At 39.0% G+C, this 18,433-nt stretch overlaps 1 protein-coding gene across 3 annotated transcripts in view; it reads left to right on the top strand.

Annotated features, from left to right (window-relative positions):
- The window catches only part of stab1 (stabilin 1), a 153,048-nt gene that overhangs the window by 12,882 nt on the left and 121,733 nt on the right, over positions 1-18,433 (top strand). For all 3 annotated transcript variants that reach the window (XM_048254800.1, XM_048254801.1, XM_048254803.1), the window contains exons 5-16: positions 5,792-5,861; positions 6,019-6,114; positions 6,304-6,414; positions 6,741-6,928; positions 16,496-16,626; positions 16,817-16,932; positions 17,074-17,150; positions 17,244-17,366; positions 17,470-17,601; positions 17,763-17,834; positions 18,089-18,202; positions 18,338-18,391. In XM_048254800.1, coding sequence (XP_048110757.1) covers positions 5,792-5,861; positions 6,019-6,114; positions 6,304-6,414; positions 6,741-6,928; positions 16,496-16,626; positions 16,817-16,932; positions 17,074-17,150; positions 17,244-17,366; positions 17,470-17,601; positions 17,763-17,834; positions 18,089-18,202; positions 18,338-18,391 — 1,284 coding nt within the window. The remainder of the gene's footprint in view (positions 1-5,791; positions 5,862-6,018; positions 6,115-6,303; positions 6,415-6,740; positions 6,929-16,495; positions 16,627-16,816; positions 16,933-17,073; positions 17,151-17,243; positions 17,367-17,469; positions 17,602-17,762; positions 17,835-18,088; positions 18,203-18,337; positions 18,392-18,433) is intronic.

Raw genomic sequence — 18,433 nt, 5'->3', positions numbered from 1 at the left:
TGGACTGGGCGGCGGTCATATTTTGTACCGCTCGGCGGTACATCTAGTTTTTTGTATGTTGGCCATACCAAACCATCCCATATCCACTCATTTGTATAGCACCACCTAGTTAAAAATGAAAAAGCAAAAACGATGCATTGTAATTGCAGGTATCTTTGGCTGACAGGTTCAAAACTGCACGGAATTTGAAGTGTAGAATCATTATGACACCCTCTGAATGCATGCCAAATGTCGTTCATGGGAGACCATATGACTGTACGCTATGCATGCACTAACACACGCACTCATGAACACGCACAAACACACACATAAAAATACATGCACACACATGCAGGTACACACACATTCACATACACACACATAAATGCACACACAAGCACAGACACACTCACACACAAATACACACACACACACACTCACACACAGGTACGTGCACACATGCACACACACACACATAAACACACACACACACATAGACACATGCACACACATACACACACAGTAGACATGCAGGCATACGCACGCAAATGCACATGCACACACACAGGTACGCACGCACAGACTCGCACGCACGCATGCACAAACACAACCACACGCACACACACAAACACGCACACATTTTCACTCATTTACATACACAAAAGTAGGGGATGGAGTAGGAGATGCAGACAAGTTGACAAGCGTGATCTCATTTTTTTGCGGAGAGAATGTGCAGGACTGAGCGGTGGTTATATCTTGTACCGCTTTGTGGTATATGCTAGATATACATATTGAGTGCAGGATTGTCAACATTTCGAAAGAAATATAAGTTCAAGCATAAAACTTGATGAAGATGAAAACCAGACGGATTTCCGGTTTAAGGAATAAGGTGGATACACTCACACAGGGATGACAGGTTGATCATTGTCAGCAAGTAAATAACTTGAATATCACACATACATTAAACAGCAGTGGCATTACGTGACTACACACGCTGCAATCAGGGTTCTAAATTAACACCCGCCAACCCGCCAAATGTAGCCTGGAAAATCCAGACTCTGGTGATCTAGAAAGATTAAGGGTCTGGCCACGAACAATGTAATTGCCCAACTCGAGGGGCGGCAACAAGCATGCATTTAAAAATCTCACTGCACACAATCGGATAACACTACGACCAATGTGTACTGTCCTCCAACGTCGCAGCGCTGTCTTCAACAGTTCATCTGGTTCCCCGGAATGTTGGGGTAAAAGTAATGTGCATCATTGCTCATTGCCAGAGTGTCTCGCAGAGACAATTCCATTGTGCTCTCGCGAGAACTCTGGATTTCCAGGGTACGCCAAATGCGGGTTAAAATTAATTTTGGCGGGTGTTAATAAAAACGTACTAGCCAGTTTAGCCGGTGATGCATGAGGCATTACATGCATGATAGGCTCTGTTCTCGGTCATATATCCCCTGGAAGTACTTCCTACATTTCCCATGACCACTGTGCCGTAATGCTACGTGATTCATGCGGTGAAACCAGCGTGAGAGACCATGGAAACGAACGGAGTGTCTAACAGAAAACACAAGGAATTAGAATAATGAACAGAGCCAGAACAGGGAGCATAGACTGAAAGAGGAGGGAGTTAGCCAGTAAAGTAAAAAGTACATAAAACATGTACATAACGCGTTATGAAATATTAATGCAAAACACATTGTGTTTACCTATTTCCTTTGTGGGGGGCTGATGTCAGGTAACAGAGGCCGCAAAACTGTTTATTTTATTGTCTATGGAGTTAGCTGAAGATGGAACGTAAGGAACTTGTAGGCGAAAATTTTCAAAAGCTGCCTGATCAGTGATCACCACCACCAGACGCATCACGCACTGTGCATAGACAGTGGAGGGACCAACATTTAGCCAATAAATAGTAGCTGTAGGCCTACTGCAAACTGTTTTTCACTCTTGTTAGAGAAAGTATACAATGTCAACATGCACCAACAGTATGTTACATAAAGATGATACTTCTTGGGGTCCTCTCTATAAAGATCCAACTTGAACGTAGGCCCTATGCTACTCCATTTAATTAATAATGTGGTTGGGACAGACTTATGGGGGCGAGAAGAGGAATGAAGCAGGGGATGAGGATATCAACAGAGAGATAGATAGATAGATAGATAGATAGATAGATAGATAGATAGATAGATAGATAGATAGATAGATAGATAGATATAGATCCCAAACAGTTCCATTTTTTAACACATTATTTCTGTAATTAATTATGCGTTATTTTGACAGCCCTAGAAAAAACATAAAAAGTTTTCCACAGTAAAAGTTGTTTCATCACATAAACAAACTTAACGAAATGTCACTTTTGCTCTGAGGTTTGTTTAAAACGAGTCAAAATGAAGTTAGCTATGAGCATCATTTCTGTTGCAAGGGAGTCAGATTAACTAGAACATGAAAGCTGCTTCTTATAATATCACTTTATCTCTGCTCACGAAGCTGTAGACTGACACAGTTTCGAATACAGTATGAGAGACTGGCATAACAATACCAGCAGCCACCATTAGAAACGAACGAGACAGGAGAATATCAACAATTATTGCTGTTGGACAGTGTATGGATGATTTAGTGAAGTTGGAAATTTTCACGAAATTTTCACTGTCTGTAAGCTCCAGTATCCAAATGAGGGGAGAATTCTAGCAGCAACCTCCTATGAACTTGGCAATCTCTTTTTCATCATTAGCCTAATTAATATCTCTGAGCTTTACTGCACTTGAGCAAACTACAGGGAGGGAGGGGAAAAAAAGTTCAATTTAAACACTTTTATTTTAAACTTAACCTTCCTCTGATTTTAATCACTTCAGTTATCAATCAAAGCAAACAGGGAAAAGAAATAGCAACACAATCATGAAAAACACTCAAATAAATAAATGTGCACATAAGTCTGACTGAAAGGCAGCACTGCTTGAAGCCTGGAAATATTGTAAACATAGTAGCTTAATTTGCTAGTTTATCATAGTCATATCATAGGTTAGACTGTTCAGTTTCCCCACGTGTGTTTAAGTTTCAAATGAATACTTTTTCTCCTTGGGACAGGCTGTTTGAGTCTTGGAAAATACTTTTCCATTTGCATCGGGATTGAGATGATTAGAACTTAGCAGTCAATTTGAATGCAACAGTTTTGAACAAATTCGTGCAGCGTGCTAATGATGCTAACCGGATTTAATAGCAATTTAGCCAGTCATCTTGAACGATTGTGAATGTTTGGATTACATGTGCATGCTGAGGAGGGATGCGCCTGTTGAGAGGGAGAGTGCAAGGACTCATTGAGAGTCTGGGTTGAGGTAGGCCTACTTCAATGCCTACTTTGGTAGAGTTGCACATACATGGATTTCTATGCAACGTCACAAAAACATGCGTGCGCAACCAAGAGGCAGAAAGCACCATAGAACAGCATAGAGCAATGCAAAAGAATTAAATGAGTTTTTGTACTGAAAACTGCACCAATTTGAAATCACAGTGGTTAGAGAATGTTAAATATGTTCAATAACCCTAACGGAATGCATGTCTTTGCCAAAAATGACAAAATACGATGTTATATTAATAATGCAAATGAACGGCAAACTTTGAAATATAGTCTGAAATGAGATGTTATTATCATTGAGACAATAAAATCCGATTGTAGCTTACAGCAGCCGACTATTTAGGTTAAGTTTATAACGTTGTGGACGGCCACCAAAGCGTCTTCTGCCTCCCGCGGCTCTTGGCAAGCATCTAGTTTTGTTGGTAAACGGGAAACCCGTGTATACTAGCTACAATGCAAGATATATTTAGCCTATTTATTTATGGACAACGTAAGGCGGGAGGTGTGTGTTGCTATTAAATATTGAATGTGCTATCGAACGTATTTTTTATTGATGTAATTACATGTCTATTGCGATACCGCTATCGTTTTATCGCCCAGCCCTAACGGTAACGTTATTTTACCTAAGATATAACATAAAGCTGGTGTAAGATTAACGTATCTGCAGTAAAAACCAAGCATGTCTGATAAACATTCTCAGGTTTATTTCCGCTTCAAGAAAAAAATGGGAATTACATTTCACATGTGTTACAAGCCTGGCTCAAAGCAAGCAACAGAGTAGGGAAAGGCCACACGCGGAATGGCGATATATATATATATATCGTGAGCTCCTGAGACCCCGCGTCCTCGTATGAGGACATAACATTTAGGCCTTGCAGGACTTTCTACTTCAATATTCTGAATACATTTCTGTTGCCCTCATATCTTGACAGTTATTTGTACCAGTTAGTGGTAATAAAAACACATTACACAGTATTGGGAAAAAACAAGATGGCGTCGAAATCAAACTACATGTTTTATCAGCACGCACATGACAACTGTTGTCATGGTAGACTACCGTTGTAATTTATGGGGTTGAAACTTGTTTATTTATGCTTATTAACACTTCTAGTATGATATGGCATACATTTTTCACATTTATTTTTTATTGTAACACATCAGGAAGCTTTTAACTTTGATGTCCTCATTTGAGGACATCGGGACTTAAATTTGTGCTTCCGGATTGCGTCCACATAATAGACCTATGGTGCTACATTAGTTCTAAATGTTAAGCAGTTTTCAATACAAACATGCACACACACAGACATTTTGCATTGTTTTTTTTTATTTTGCACTGTTGTTTTCACACAGTCTTGTCAACTAAACTGTTAAATTGATTTTTTTAATTATATGTTCTAATGAATATGCGCTCGTTTTACTAAATCATGCGCTCATTTTATTGAATTGTGCACTCATTCTGGTACATAATGTGCTCATTTTACTAAATTGTCCACTCTTTTTTTTTAGTAAATAGAAAAAACTGAGCTCATTTGACAAAAATAGCACAATTTAGCTAAATGCAAGTATAATTTAGCTAAAGGAGCCCACAATTTAGTAAAATGAGCACACTATTTAGGAAACTAAGCACATCATTTGCTAAATTCAGTGCACAATTGAGTACAATGAGAGCATGATTTAGTAAAATGAGCACACATTTTAGTAAAATGAGTGCACATTCTCTTGATACACACAAAATATCTTGCAATGGCATCTCCGGGGTGCCATACTATCTCACACACACACACACACACATACTGTAGCTTGCATTGTTTTTGCACAACCTTGAATTTAGTGTTGAACTTCATTGTTTATGTTTTTGTTACTTGATACATTTTCAGTTGAAATACATATGTGCATATGTGCACATTCGCTCTCTCACACATGTTTGTATGTGTGTGTACACTGCTTTAGCTTCTGGCTGCAACTACTCAAGCTAGGTTAAACAGATTATTTTAGTTTTTTCGTACCGTCAGTACTCAATGATTGCTGGATCTCTCCTTTAAGTCAAAGGCAGAATGCGCACAGGATGAAGTGCTTTTAGTTGCACACTTTTTTTGACTCATGCACATGGAAGTATTTGCCCCTAAGTTTCTAATAGCATGGTATCTGTGCTTTTTTGTTTAAGAACTTGTAGTCACATCCATCACTTCCAATGGAAATGTCCAATGTAAATAGTGCAGTTGTGGTGAAACTGCAAAAGGGAATATAAAAAAAATCATATACATTTTATATTGTCCTCTTCATCTCCATGCAAGATACTGTGGAAGTGGGGAATGTAGGTTCAATGGGGTCCACTTTTAAGTTCACCTATACCAACCTATATCACCTTACTGACAATGTGTAATATCATTTGGCTTCGTGGGAAATGGTATAGTCAGTGTATAACTGATTGTATGTTTTGTCATTAACCATGCTTGTTTTTAGAATGGGTTCAGTGGTTTGGCATGTCAAGAATGCACAAACAAAAATGCTTATGGAGAACACTGTAATTCAGGTATAGTTGTTTTTCAGTAAATTCAAATACAAAGATCTTTCACTCTTGACCAATTTGTTTCCTACTGTATCCTGCACCCTTTCATTGTTAGTAATGCAATTCATATTGATATGAAGTTACTCTGTCCAACCAGTCTTAATGTTTAATGATTCAATAGAATGTAGCTGTGCAAATGGAGACTGTAACTCTGGACCAGATGGTGATGGGGAGTGCTATTGTCAACCACCCTTTTCAGGACCCAAGTGTGACACTGGTAAGATGTGTTGGAATCAGCCATGTGTTTGAAATGATTTATCGTGCATATGAGCATTGTGGATTATGACGCTGATTTTATATATATATATATATATATATATATATATATATATATATATATATATATATATATATATATATATATATATATATATATATTTTTTTTTTTTTTTTTTTTCTCTTATAGTCTCTGAATCATGTAAAAACTGCACTGACTATCATTACTGCAAAGGAGAGAATGCAGGTGCTATATGTGAATGTCTTCCAGGCTTTAAGAGGATTGGCCGCATCTGTGCACGTAAGAGGCTTCATCTTTGTCATCTTAAATATCATTTAGGTTCATGTTGTTTTAATTAGGAGATGCGTTAATAGGAATTACCAAAATAATAACAAGATAGAGGAAAGATGAGTCTTCAAACAGCGAGTGAGAAAATAATTTGTGGATCTGCCCTATACCACTCCCCTTTCAAGTTTCATGAAAATTAATCAGGTAGTTTGTTGATTTTGTCCTGCTGACAAACAAACAAATCCCACCAAAAAAATAACCTCCTTGGCAGAGGTAATTACTAAGTCTTCAATTAAAACAATGTGGGACCAACTTTTGATTTTTATGTTTGCCAACAGGTATATGTGTTCCTGGCTCCTGTGATAAGAATGCAGAGTGCTCAGTCAAAGCTGGACGCTTTGAGTGTAAATGCCATCTGGGTTATGAGGGTGATGGCAAAGTGTGTGTCCCTGTGGATCACTGTGCACAAAATAATGGGGGCTGCCCGGCCAACTCCACCATCTGTGACTATAAAGGCCCAGGGCAGGTGAGAAAGCATCAGCAATAATAAATGGTCAATGTGAACAGATTTCTATGACAAATCTTTTAGATAGATAGATACTTTATTCATCCCAAGGGAAATGTTAGGCATCCAGTAGCTTATACAACCATAACACAACAAACACACATACATACTAGCTGCCTACTGCATTCACCTCGCCTCATCTGTCTGCAAAAACAATCTTATTTATCCTCACATTTGGAGTAAATATCCACGACTAGCCTAGCTCTTGAAGAGGTTATAGCTATAGCCTACTAGAAATGAGTCAAACCAAGGAAGATGGTAGCTTTGATTAGGAAATTAAAATGGCCCTCTCTCCTTTCAAATAGCTATATCTCCGATTTCATTTTTGCGACATAGGACTCATTTTGTCGTGGCACGCCCCATATACAGTAAGGTCTTCCCTGAAAAGATGTTGTCTGGATGACAGTATACTGTATGTTGCTCAATATCTGTATACTGTACATCATTCAGCATTAATTGTGCCTTGCCAGATGTAAAAGACACATGCCATACCATTATACTGTAGACGCTGGCTTTTGAACTGTGAGTATGCACTAATAACAAGTTGGATAGTCAGGGTACCCCCAGAATTGTCAGACCTAAATTTAAGACTTTTTAAGACCTTTTTAATACCACTTCAGATGAAATTTAATACCTACATCGCACCCATTCGGATAGAATAAATAATATTAAAGGTAAGATTAAACCTCAAATAATTACTATTTACAAGTGTTTGAACATGGGGGCGCTAGTGAGCAATGAGCTGGTAGGTCGCTTACCCTAATAGCTCCCGCAAAAGTTAGGTTAAAATGGTTCTAATTTGACATATATTTCAAGCAAGTGTTGTTTAAGCGGTTAATAACACTGTGTTGGACTCAACTGGACTCAAGATGAAGTCAACCTTACGGACGCAAACGAAGTCTACTAGGAAGAATGAAGCAGCTGCTGTTCCATGTGCTCTGGATGAAGCTAATGCTACCCCATCAGACCATCAAGAACGGTCAGTAGATAGCCCAATTTTGGAGGCCATCAGTTCACTCCGTTCTGACTTACAAGCCACCAAAGTAGAGATATGCCAGACTATTGACACTCGCATCGCAGAGATTGCCTCTACTATTAGGGGAGAACTTTCTGCGCTTAAAACTGAGACTCAGGCTGCTGTTTCAGCCCTGCAAGCCACGAGTGCTCAACATGGCTCAACCATCACCGATCTGGAACATGCGGCTTCGCATACCTCAGATACTGTAGCCAACCTCCAGTCGGAGGTGAAACGATTGTCTACAGAAGTTAAGTATCTGGCGGATAAATGTACAGATCTGGAGGGGCGATCCAGAAGACAGAATGTGAGGATTGCAGGCTTGAAGGAAGGGACGGAAAGGGGCATGGTGACGGAAACTTTTGTTTCAGGACTCTTGAAAGAAGCGTTGTCCTTGGAAAATAAACCACTAGTTGATCGCGCGCACAGGGCTTTGCGAAAACGGCCGGGTGATAAGGAACCACCTCGCTCACTCATAGTCAGACTCCACTACTTTCACGATGTAACAGCAGTCTTCAAAAGATCTGCCGAATTAAAAGACCTCTCCTACGACGGGCAGAAAATTAGCATTTTCCCAGATTTTACTCCTGAAGTGGCAAAGCGTAGAGCTGCATTTAATAAAACCAGGGAGATGCTTCGAGATCAACAAGGAGTCCGATACGGAATGCTGTACCCAGCGAAGTTGAGAGTGACATTTAATGGCACAGAGACTGTGTTTACGGATGCAAGCAAAGCTCAAGAGTTTGCCGAACGTCACTTTGGTGATGTGGCCGCAGGGCACCGAACGGCCGATGGAGGTGGCCCGGTACTACTCTGAGGATACATTGGAGCAGTGCTGAATAAGACCTGTTCCTCATTGCCACAGGCCTAAAAAACTCCTGACAACTTGTATGGGTGATTATATTTCAATTGAGTTCAGGTTTTGTTTAGAATAAACCGCTTGTGTTTTTCAGCTGTCAAATTTGATGAGGCTACAGTAGCCTAAAATAGATTACAATTGCGGAGCTATCTATAACATAGCTTCTTTATTAGAAGTGTTAGGTGAGGGAAGTTAAACTTTACTAATGTTGGCGTGTTGTTTCTATTTAGCTTTTTGTTTTGTTCTCTTCTATATAACTTCCGTATTGGAGTTGCGCCTTACTATGAAGGTTTCCTTTAGTATAGGCAAGACATTTGGGGGAGGGAGGGCGTGGGACTTCTTTATGCATGTGGGAATGTTTATTGCACTTATGAGGCATAAAATGATCTGGCCTGAGCCTAAATTATACAAGATAATGTAGCACAATTTGGGAGGGGGAGATTAATCAATGTGGTCACTTGGAATGTTAAAGGTTTAAATCAGCCAGTTAAAAGAGGCAAGGTATTAGGACATTTAAAGAAACTGTCTAGTGATATAGTTTTTCTCCAGGAAACCCACTTGAACAAAAATGAGTACACTAAATTACGATGTAGATGGATTGGACAAACCTATCAAGCTGTGTGTGCAGTTAAATCAAGAGGAGTAGCTATTTTATTCAGAAAAGGGACTCAATTCATTCACAAAACAACTATTGCTGATAAAGAAGGCAGGTTTCTCATAGTGGCAGGGGAATTATATTCACTGCCTATTACTTTGGTCAATGTCTACGGACCTAATCTAGATTCACCATCCTTTTACAGACATGTCTTTGCGCAGATTCCTGACATCTCTCAAACCAATCTGCTTATAGCAGGTGACTTGAATTTAGTAATAGATCCTTATTTGGATCGTTCCTCATCTCGTAGAGTGCCTCCTTCAAAATCTAGCATTTTTCTGAAAGAATTTTTAAGAAATTTTTCAATTTTTAAGAATTGTTCATCCACAGGAAAGGGCTTACTCTTTTCATTCTAATGTTCATAATGTTTACACACGAATTGACTACTTTTTGGCAGACTCCAAATTTGTGACACTCACAGATACAGTTGATTATCATGATATAGTGATATCAGATCACGCTCCTCTCTCACTATCCCTACGATTTGATGATCTACCTCAGTGTGACAGATTGTGGAGATTTGATCCGCAACTTTTGAAAGAGCCAGAGTTTTGCATGTTTATTAGAGAACAAATCAACTTTTTTTTGGAGATGAATGATCTACCTGAAACTTTGCCATCTATATTGTGGGAAACTCTGAAAGCGTATGTCAGAGGATGCATTATATCATTTCAAGCTGAGAGGAAAAGGAGGAAACGGGCTGAATTAGTGCAACTTGAAAAACAAATTCACCTTCTAGATAAAGATAATGCTGCACGTCCTGAGGAGAATACTCATAAGAAAATACTCTCTTTGCGGTTTAAATATAATAAATTACTTTCAGAGTGAATAGCAAGGGCATTCATGTTTACACAACAAAAGTATTTTGAATTTGGTGAAAAACCTCATAAATTATTAGCTAGACAACTTAGAAAAATGGAAAGTGATCGTACAATAAATAAAATAAATTCTGAACAGGGGACCTGTTTAACATCCTATAAAGACATCAATCTTAGATTTCACCAATTCTACGAAGCACTGTACTCCTCTAGGACCTCAGGGGATCAGTCTGTTTTGGACTGCTTTCTGGACAATTGTAATCTTCCTATGTTAGACCAACAGGACCACGATCTACGTAATGCTGATATTTCTATATCAGAAATACAGGAGACAATTAAAAACATGAACTCTAGGTCCTGACAATTATCCCTGTGAGTTCTACAAAGAATTCAGTGACCTTCTCTCACCGTATCTACTAAAAATGTATGTACAAGCAAGCAAGGATGGCAGCCTACCTCCCACTTTAAATGAAGCTATTATAACTGTACTACCTAAAAAAGGAAAGAATCCAATAGAAGTGAGTAGTTATAGACCAATCTCATTATTTACATCTGATCACAAAATACTTACCAAAATCCTGTCTCTCAGACTTAACTCTTTAGTTAGTAAACTCATTCATCCTGACCAGACAGGTTTTATACCAAACAGACACTCCTTTTTTAATCTTAGACGTATCTTCAATATAATCTTTTCCCAGAGCAAGAACTCAAATGACCTAGCTATCCTCTCCTTAGATGCTGAGAAAGCCTTTGATCAATTGGAATGGCCTTATTTATTTTCAACTTTGAACAATGTTGGTGACCGTTTTGAAACCTGGTTGAAGGTTCTTTATAACAAACCCTGTGCCAGAATCTTAACCAATAGGATGCTCTCTCCACCTTTCATATTACACAGAGGCACTAGACAGGGTTGTCCCTTGTCCCCGCTACTTTTTGCCTTAGCCCTCGAACCGCTGGCACAGACCATTCGCTCTGATGAGCGCATACATGGATGCGGTTTAAATGATACCTTAAGTAAGATTTCTCTATATGCGGACGACATTTTGCTGTATGTTACCAAACCTTTGTCTACAATTCCAGCCGTACTGGACATAATATCTAAATTTGGAACATTTTCAGGTTACAGGATCAACTGGTCAAAAAGCGAACTTCTGCCTGTAAAGATCCAAAACCTCTCAGCTTTGCAGAGATTTCCCTTCAAAATAGTATTACAGGAATTTACATATTTAGGCATTAATGTCCCTAAAGACTTTCAGTCGTTGTACCAAGCTAACTTCCCCCCTTTGGTATCTAAATTACAGAATAATATTCAGTTTTGGAAATCCCTTCCTATATCACTAGCGGGAAGAGTTAATGCAAAATTCACAAATTCTGTATATTTTTCAGAACATTCCCATATTCCTTCCTAAGACTTTTGGATTTGTTTGGAAAACATTTGGATTCAATTATAGTTCCTTTTTTGTGGGATTATAAGACCCCTAGAATCAGGAAAGCCCATCTTTGCAAACCTAAGTCAGATGGTGGACTGGCCCTCCCAGATTCTTTTCTTTATTACCAGGCTTGTGCTCTTCGCACGGTGATAATGTGGCTAGATCATACTTTTACTGATCCAGTTTGGATCAAAATGGAGAGAGAGGAGTGTGTTCCACATGACATTGGCGCTTTGGTGCTTGCACCGACACGAGTTGATAAGTCATGCTACAATCATAACTGTATAATTCATAGCATAATCCGCACCTGGAAACAGATTAAAGCTAAATTCAATCTGAAGTCCTTATCCTTTGCCCTACCGGTCGCAGGAAATCCATCCTTTGTCCCATCTTGCATGGATGCAGTTCCAGTCGCCGGTGTTATTGTAGTGTACCTGGCTGCTCTACTTCAAAACAACGACAACCTTACCTCAGTTTTCATGATTTCCCAAAAGACGAAACCCTCCGGAAAACATGGTTGAGGTTAATAAGAAAGGGACGAGGGCCCATCTTTTAACATACTTCGTGGAAGCACTTACGTCTGCAGCTTACATTTTGATAGTGAGCTTATCTCTGTATCCAAGTGCGGCAGAAAACGCCTGAAACCTGGTGCCACACCACAGAGATTTGCTTGGAATAACTGGGGGTTAGATCGGGTGTCTCGGCAGTCTGTTTTCGACCGGCTCAGTGCACGTCTTGAGGCCGAGGGTGCGTCTAACGTAAGCGAACGTTCTGCTTAGGAAGTCCGCCGACCTAGCACTACCCTTATGGAGGAACTCCCCATGGATCACACTTCTGACAACGCTGTTCAACTGGATGCTGCTGCTGCGGCTAACACAAGGGAGCTGGAGGCTAAGGTACAACAGTTGGAGAGTCAGCTGAGTGACCTATCCTGTAGGCCTACACTGCATACACTACACATCAACAGGTACTGTGCGACTGACTACGAGTTTCGCTTCTATACTCGCTTTTCATCAGAGTGTTTTGGCTGTTTTGGGAGTCAGTTGCCCCTTCAGCATTCAGATTGGTGTACTGGAGTAGAGCACAAAGTGCTAGTGATGTCACCAGTTTAGAAAAACCAAGTTCAAACCGAAAACTGGCACTGATGGATGAGCTGTTTTTGTTCTGCTGTCGTGTTGCAGTCGGTCTGAAAGAGAAGGTGTTAGCTGACATGTTTGGCATCAGCACTACAACAGTCAGCAGGGTTCTCATCACTTGGACCAACTACTTATACCTTGTCTTAGGGTCTTTACCAACCTGGATGTCAAGAGAACAAGTACAAGCTACAATGCCAGCAAAGTTCAGACAGTACTGTGCAAATGTCATTGTCATTGATCAGATGCTGTCTGATGTCGGAGCGAGTCTTATTATTCCACCATTCAAAAGAGGTACCTGCTTCAGCAAAGATGACACTGAGAAAACACAAAGCATTGCTCGGCTCAGAATCCTGGTTGAGAGGGAGGGCTATCAGGCGAGTAAAGGAATATCACATCTGGGACACCGCCATCCCTCTGACCCTTTCAGGTTCTGTCAATCAGCTGTGGACAATCTGCTGCTTACTGTCCAACTTCCGAGGCCCTCTGGATGTGAAAGGTGATGTACCAGTGTGAAAAGCCTTAGCCTTATAGTTAAGAATGATGAATGCCCAGAGAATATATTTTACACATTTGTGTTTATTTTATAGTTTATGCATTACATTTTATAAAAACACAGAATATAATACAATGTATACATACAATTAAATATAAATACAATTAAATGTTATGTGTTATTACATACAATTATAGAAATAGAATAGATTAAATCTTATTATACTAGTATAATTCTCTATATTAATTATTCATAATAATAATGCATATTACCATATGAATATGCATACTATATGACACATATTAGAATACAATATTGTAAATAGTATTATTATAGAATATTAATGTACATTTTAACATTGTGAATATCATACTATTGTAAATTATTATTATACTATATAATAATATATAAAGAATAAAATTCTATACTATATTATTATACTATTACTATATTATTGTAAAATTGAAATGATATAATATTGTGTATTTTTAGATATAATAACATGTTCCCCTGTTTGGGGGTGGGAGTGGGGAAACCACCAGCATGTTCATGGTGAACACGTCCCTTATAATAAAAAATAAAACAGATATAATAAATACTTTAAACAGCGGAGTGTCTTGACGTGCCTATGCCTAGGGAGGGGGTGGTATGTGAACTCTATGTGGATTTCATTTTCAGATAGGTTTCCATGTATGTGTTGAAAAAGAACAGGTCAAGTTTATTCTTCATCTCCATGATCAGTGTCTCATCAAGCCAAATTCGCTCCACTTTGAGGTCAGTTTTTGTGGATATAATGAAATCGCACCATGACAAGCCAGTTATGGCTAGCTGACCCTGGACTTGCCAGAAGTATTTGTGATTTCTTCTCAGTTTAGCCTGACCACCAATGAATCTAAGATGTGCAACATCTGTGACACTGTCAACATTTGGGAATTTGACTTTAGCTAGCCCAAAAGGGGAATTTGCTGCTGGGTCATACACCTTGGCATCAGGGCTGGCACCAAGATATGGCGCATCAGTGTGTAAAACAAAACCAGAGGGATACACATTAACATTGCATTGGTCACTGTACTGTAACAACACCTCTGGCTCAAGGTCAATGCCTCTCTTCATGTGCAGTGTTTGCCGTACCCCCCTCAGAATCCTGATTGCTAAAGCCTGACTGGATGACTCCCCTTTCACACTGCATGCTTCCCCAAATCTGCTTGCCGTTAAGCGGGGCTGCCGAACTTCCTTCCACAGAGGACTTTGTGACTGCCCCCTTGTTTTCTCCTCAACGACACATGCCAATTCACGAGTGACCTCTAAAGTCTCTAGATGATAAAACTGTTCATAAGTGGGATGCTTAATCACTTCATTTGTTTGTACAGATGGGCACTGATAAGATAGAACTGAACCTTTAGATAATAGACTATTATCCCAAGTAGTCTAGCTGCACAAAATAAACATTAGGCGTGCGTGTGACAACGTGGACCCACTAGCGATCATGTGACACTTGCTCTGCAGCAGCCAGGGGCTTCTCTCGCATACACCTCCTGGATTTAGTGAATGTATGAGGTTTCAATGCCTGATTTCGGGTGTTATTTCCCCATAAGTAATTTAAATACTCGATAATATTTGCACATTGTTAAAACAACAATCACGATATTATCGCAGACGATGTATATATCGCCCACCCCTAAGTTGCAGCCCACAGCTGATGTTGATGTTGTCATGTAGTGTTTTGGCCTGTGAGCTCTATCCTTGAGTCTGATTTACACTACGTGAGGATATTAGACTAAATCTACTGATCATTTGAAAAATTAAGACCTCTGTAAAAAAAATCCAGACTTTGAGGTGAAATTCAATACTTTTTAAGGCCTTAATTTAGGAAAATGAAATGTAATACTTTTGAGACTCCGCGGGTACCCTGATAGTCCTCTCCTCTTTAGCCCAGAGGATGCGGAGTCGTTGATTTCCAAAAAGAGTTGCACATTTTGATTGGTCTAACCACAGGACTGTTTCCACTTTACCACAATCCAACTTAAATGAGCTTAGGCCCAGATAAGACGGCAGGATTGTTACATTTACGTGTTGAGTGTAACAATGGACACTGTATATTAAATATTTGACAAACTGCAGAAAATATGCACTTCTGACGTTGACATATCTACAATATATTCACGGAAAGGGCATATGCTAAAAAAAAAAGGATAACACTTTACTTGACAGTATCGACATAAGAGTGACATGACACTGTCATGAGCATATGACACCGTCATGACACATGAACCCTAACCCTAATCCTAGCCTCTAAATCCCTAACCCTAACCCCCTGTTATGACAAAAACCGAATGACAGAAGTGTTATGCCATAAACGTTTATGACTTGTTTGACACATTCATGACAGTATCGACATAAGAGTGACATGACACTGTCAAGTAAAGTTTAACCAAAAAAAGTGTTTAAATATGCAAATATGTTTATTGATCTAACCTGAAAAAAAGTGTTACAGACTGTATAGGGAATGAGTAGGTTTGACATTTTTCTTGTTTTTAAACAGTACACATAAATTCACAAATAGGGCAGGAGAAAAAGTGTGTGTATGGTCTGCTGGAGATTGAGAGCACCTGATGCAGGATTCATCTGTATCAGGGAATAGTTTTTTTTTTCAGTCTGGCCCTTGTATAGTGAATTCTGAAGACCACTTTAAATTGACTGTTTAAGGTGTGATTGGATGGATGTAACATTCCTTAAATATAAATGGTATGAAGAAAGATGAACAAATGTGCAAAATATTATGCAAATCTACAGTTCCGTTCAGGAGCAATTTCTTGAAATATGATTTCAATAGCCCACAATTTTGGGTAAATTGTTAATTGATCAATATGGATTTTTGGATATGGACCTCACAACACAGTTTGGGCAACAGTGATTTAGAGGAACAGAGACAAATTGGACTTGGGCTAAGTTCAAAATAACCCTCCTCTTTTCTCAGCCTAAGTCTAGTTTAATGATAATTAGCTGTATCTATCTTTTAGCACACATGTACCTGCACGCGAAGACTGTCGTTTTTCAAAATTTCAAAATATGATTTCACCAACCCAATAACTAAAGCTCTGGATGTGCTTTTTACTCTACAGGTTGTATGTTCTTGCTTGAATGGAATGGAGAGCTCTAACCCTTCTACTGGCTGTGTTATGAAGTCTGCCTGTACTGACAGCACCTGTCATATTAGTTCTCTGTGTCAGACTGGACAGGATGGGATTCCCAGGTTGGTAGTGGTATTGTAGTGTGCAAGGTTGAAGGATGGACCAATAAAGTAATTCTTGCTGTCTATTAGTGTTAAGAATATGTCTTATCATGCATTGCATTAAATCAAACTCAAATCTTGAGAGAGATTACCATAACAATTAATCTGTGATCCTTCGTTGATTAATGTTGAGCAAATGCTTTCTCTACAGGTGCATATGCAGTGCTCAGCAAGTTGGTGATGGATATCGTTGTTTTGGTACAATCATGGAGAGGATTGTGGAATTGAACCATGCTGGGGACTTGACTGGTGCCATCCATTTATTTAGTAGGATATTGTCATTTTGGTTTACAGATTTCAGATTTATAACAATTGCACCACTCCATAAATCTAATCCATAAATAAACACAAAAGGTTCTTCTGGACAGTGACTAAATGTAAAAAATGAATTCTTCTCTCTGCTCTCAGGGAAAGGATGTGAACTAAGCGTGAGCCAGCGGGGGCCATTTACAGCTCTCGTCCCTTTTTTGCGTTTTTCATTACCAGTGAGTAAAGTGGCCTAACCAGTAACATATTTGCTGCAGTCATATACTATGTTTTGTCAATACTTTTGTTTTGAATATACGTTCGGTATCTAGGGAGTGTCTGAGTCCTCCCTGTGCAAACACCACCTTATATTGGGCCAGCATCTCTCCGATGAGCTTAAGGGCAATGACATATGGACATATAGTGGAGAGACAATCAGGTTCAAAACTGACAAGGTACTTCTACTTAAATATTGTCATTTTGTCATGGAATTCAGTGAAATCTGTGAAGGATCATCCTGATGTATCTGATTTGACCTTTCCCTCAACTTAACTACAGACATTTATCTTCATGAGGGACCCAGACACATTGTTTACAATAAAGGAAAGTAATATTGTTGCATCTAATGGAATAATTCATATAATTGACAAGCCCATCACAAATCTTCCATCTGATGCTTCAAACACCCAGGTATATTTAGTGAAAAAAGCTTGATTTTATGAATGTCATAATCACCCATTCCTATGACTGAATAAACTGGATAATGATACCTGTTTTTGAAATGTTGTCACATTTGTTAAAATGTCCACATTTTCTGTTGTGTTGTATCCCTTGATGTTTCATGTTTACAGTTGGCCAGCCAGACTATTGGAGACATCCTTGCAGAAGACACTAAATTTAATCGATTTGTATCTCTACTTGACGTAAGTAAACTAAAAAAACGGTAAAGTGTTATTTTTTTCAAGATCAAAACAGTCATTGGAAATTGATTAAAGATAAGCGATTGAATAAATCAAAAGCAGTCATCCATGTTTCAAATGGATAACTGCACTCCTATGTATAGCAGGATTGTGAAAAGAAGGGCTTTTGCTTTGGTTTGTTTGTTTGTAAATAAATGCATAAGATTGAAATATATCTATGCCTTTGGGATTTACAAGAATGTATATGCCCTTGCTAGAATTGTGGCGCATCCATGCCCCTAAGAGGTCCTGGACCATTAACAGTGTTTGTTCCCACCAATAATGCAATCGACAGATTCAGGGATGGCAGTGTCTTATACATGCTAAGCGATGTGAGTACCTAGGCTTCTTTATTTCCATAGTATTTATCCTTTATCCTGTTTTAAAAGATTTGCAATGGGGTAATTACTCTTTTTCCCTTGCTTTATGTTAAAAATATTCAACAAAAAAACGGACATATCCTGAAGGCCAGACACAAGCTGCAAGAACTTCTAAAGCACCACATGTTCTCAGAGGCAGCGGTAATGTCTTATTTAATCTATGTACCGTATTTTCCGGAGTAT

This window comes from Alosa alosa, chromosome 10 (genome assembly GCF_017589495.1).
Source record: "Alosa alosa isolate M-15738 ecotype Scorff River chromosome 10, AALO_Geno_1.1, whole genome shotgun sequence".
Classification (NCBI taxonomy): domain Eukaryota; kingdom Metazoa; phylum Chordata; class Actinopteri; order Clupeiformes; family Clupeidae; genus Alosa; species Alosa alosa.
Note: the sequence above shows the minus strand (reverse complement) of the source record. Positions and strands in the feature narration are given on the sequence as shown.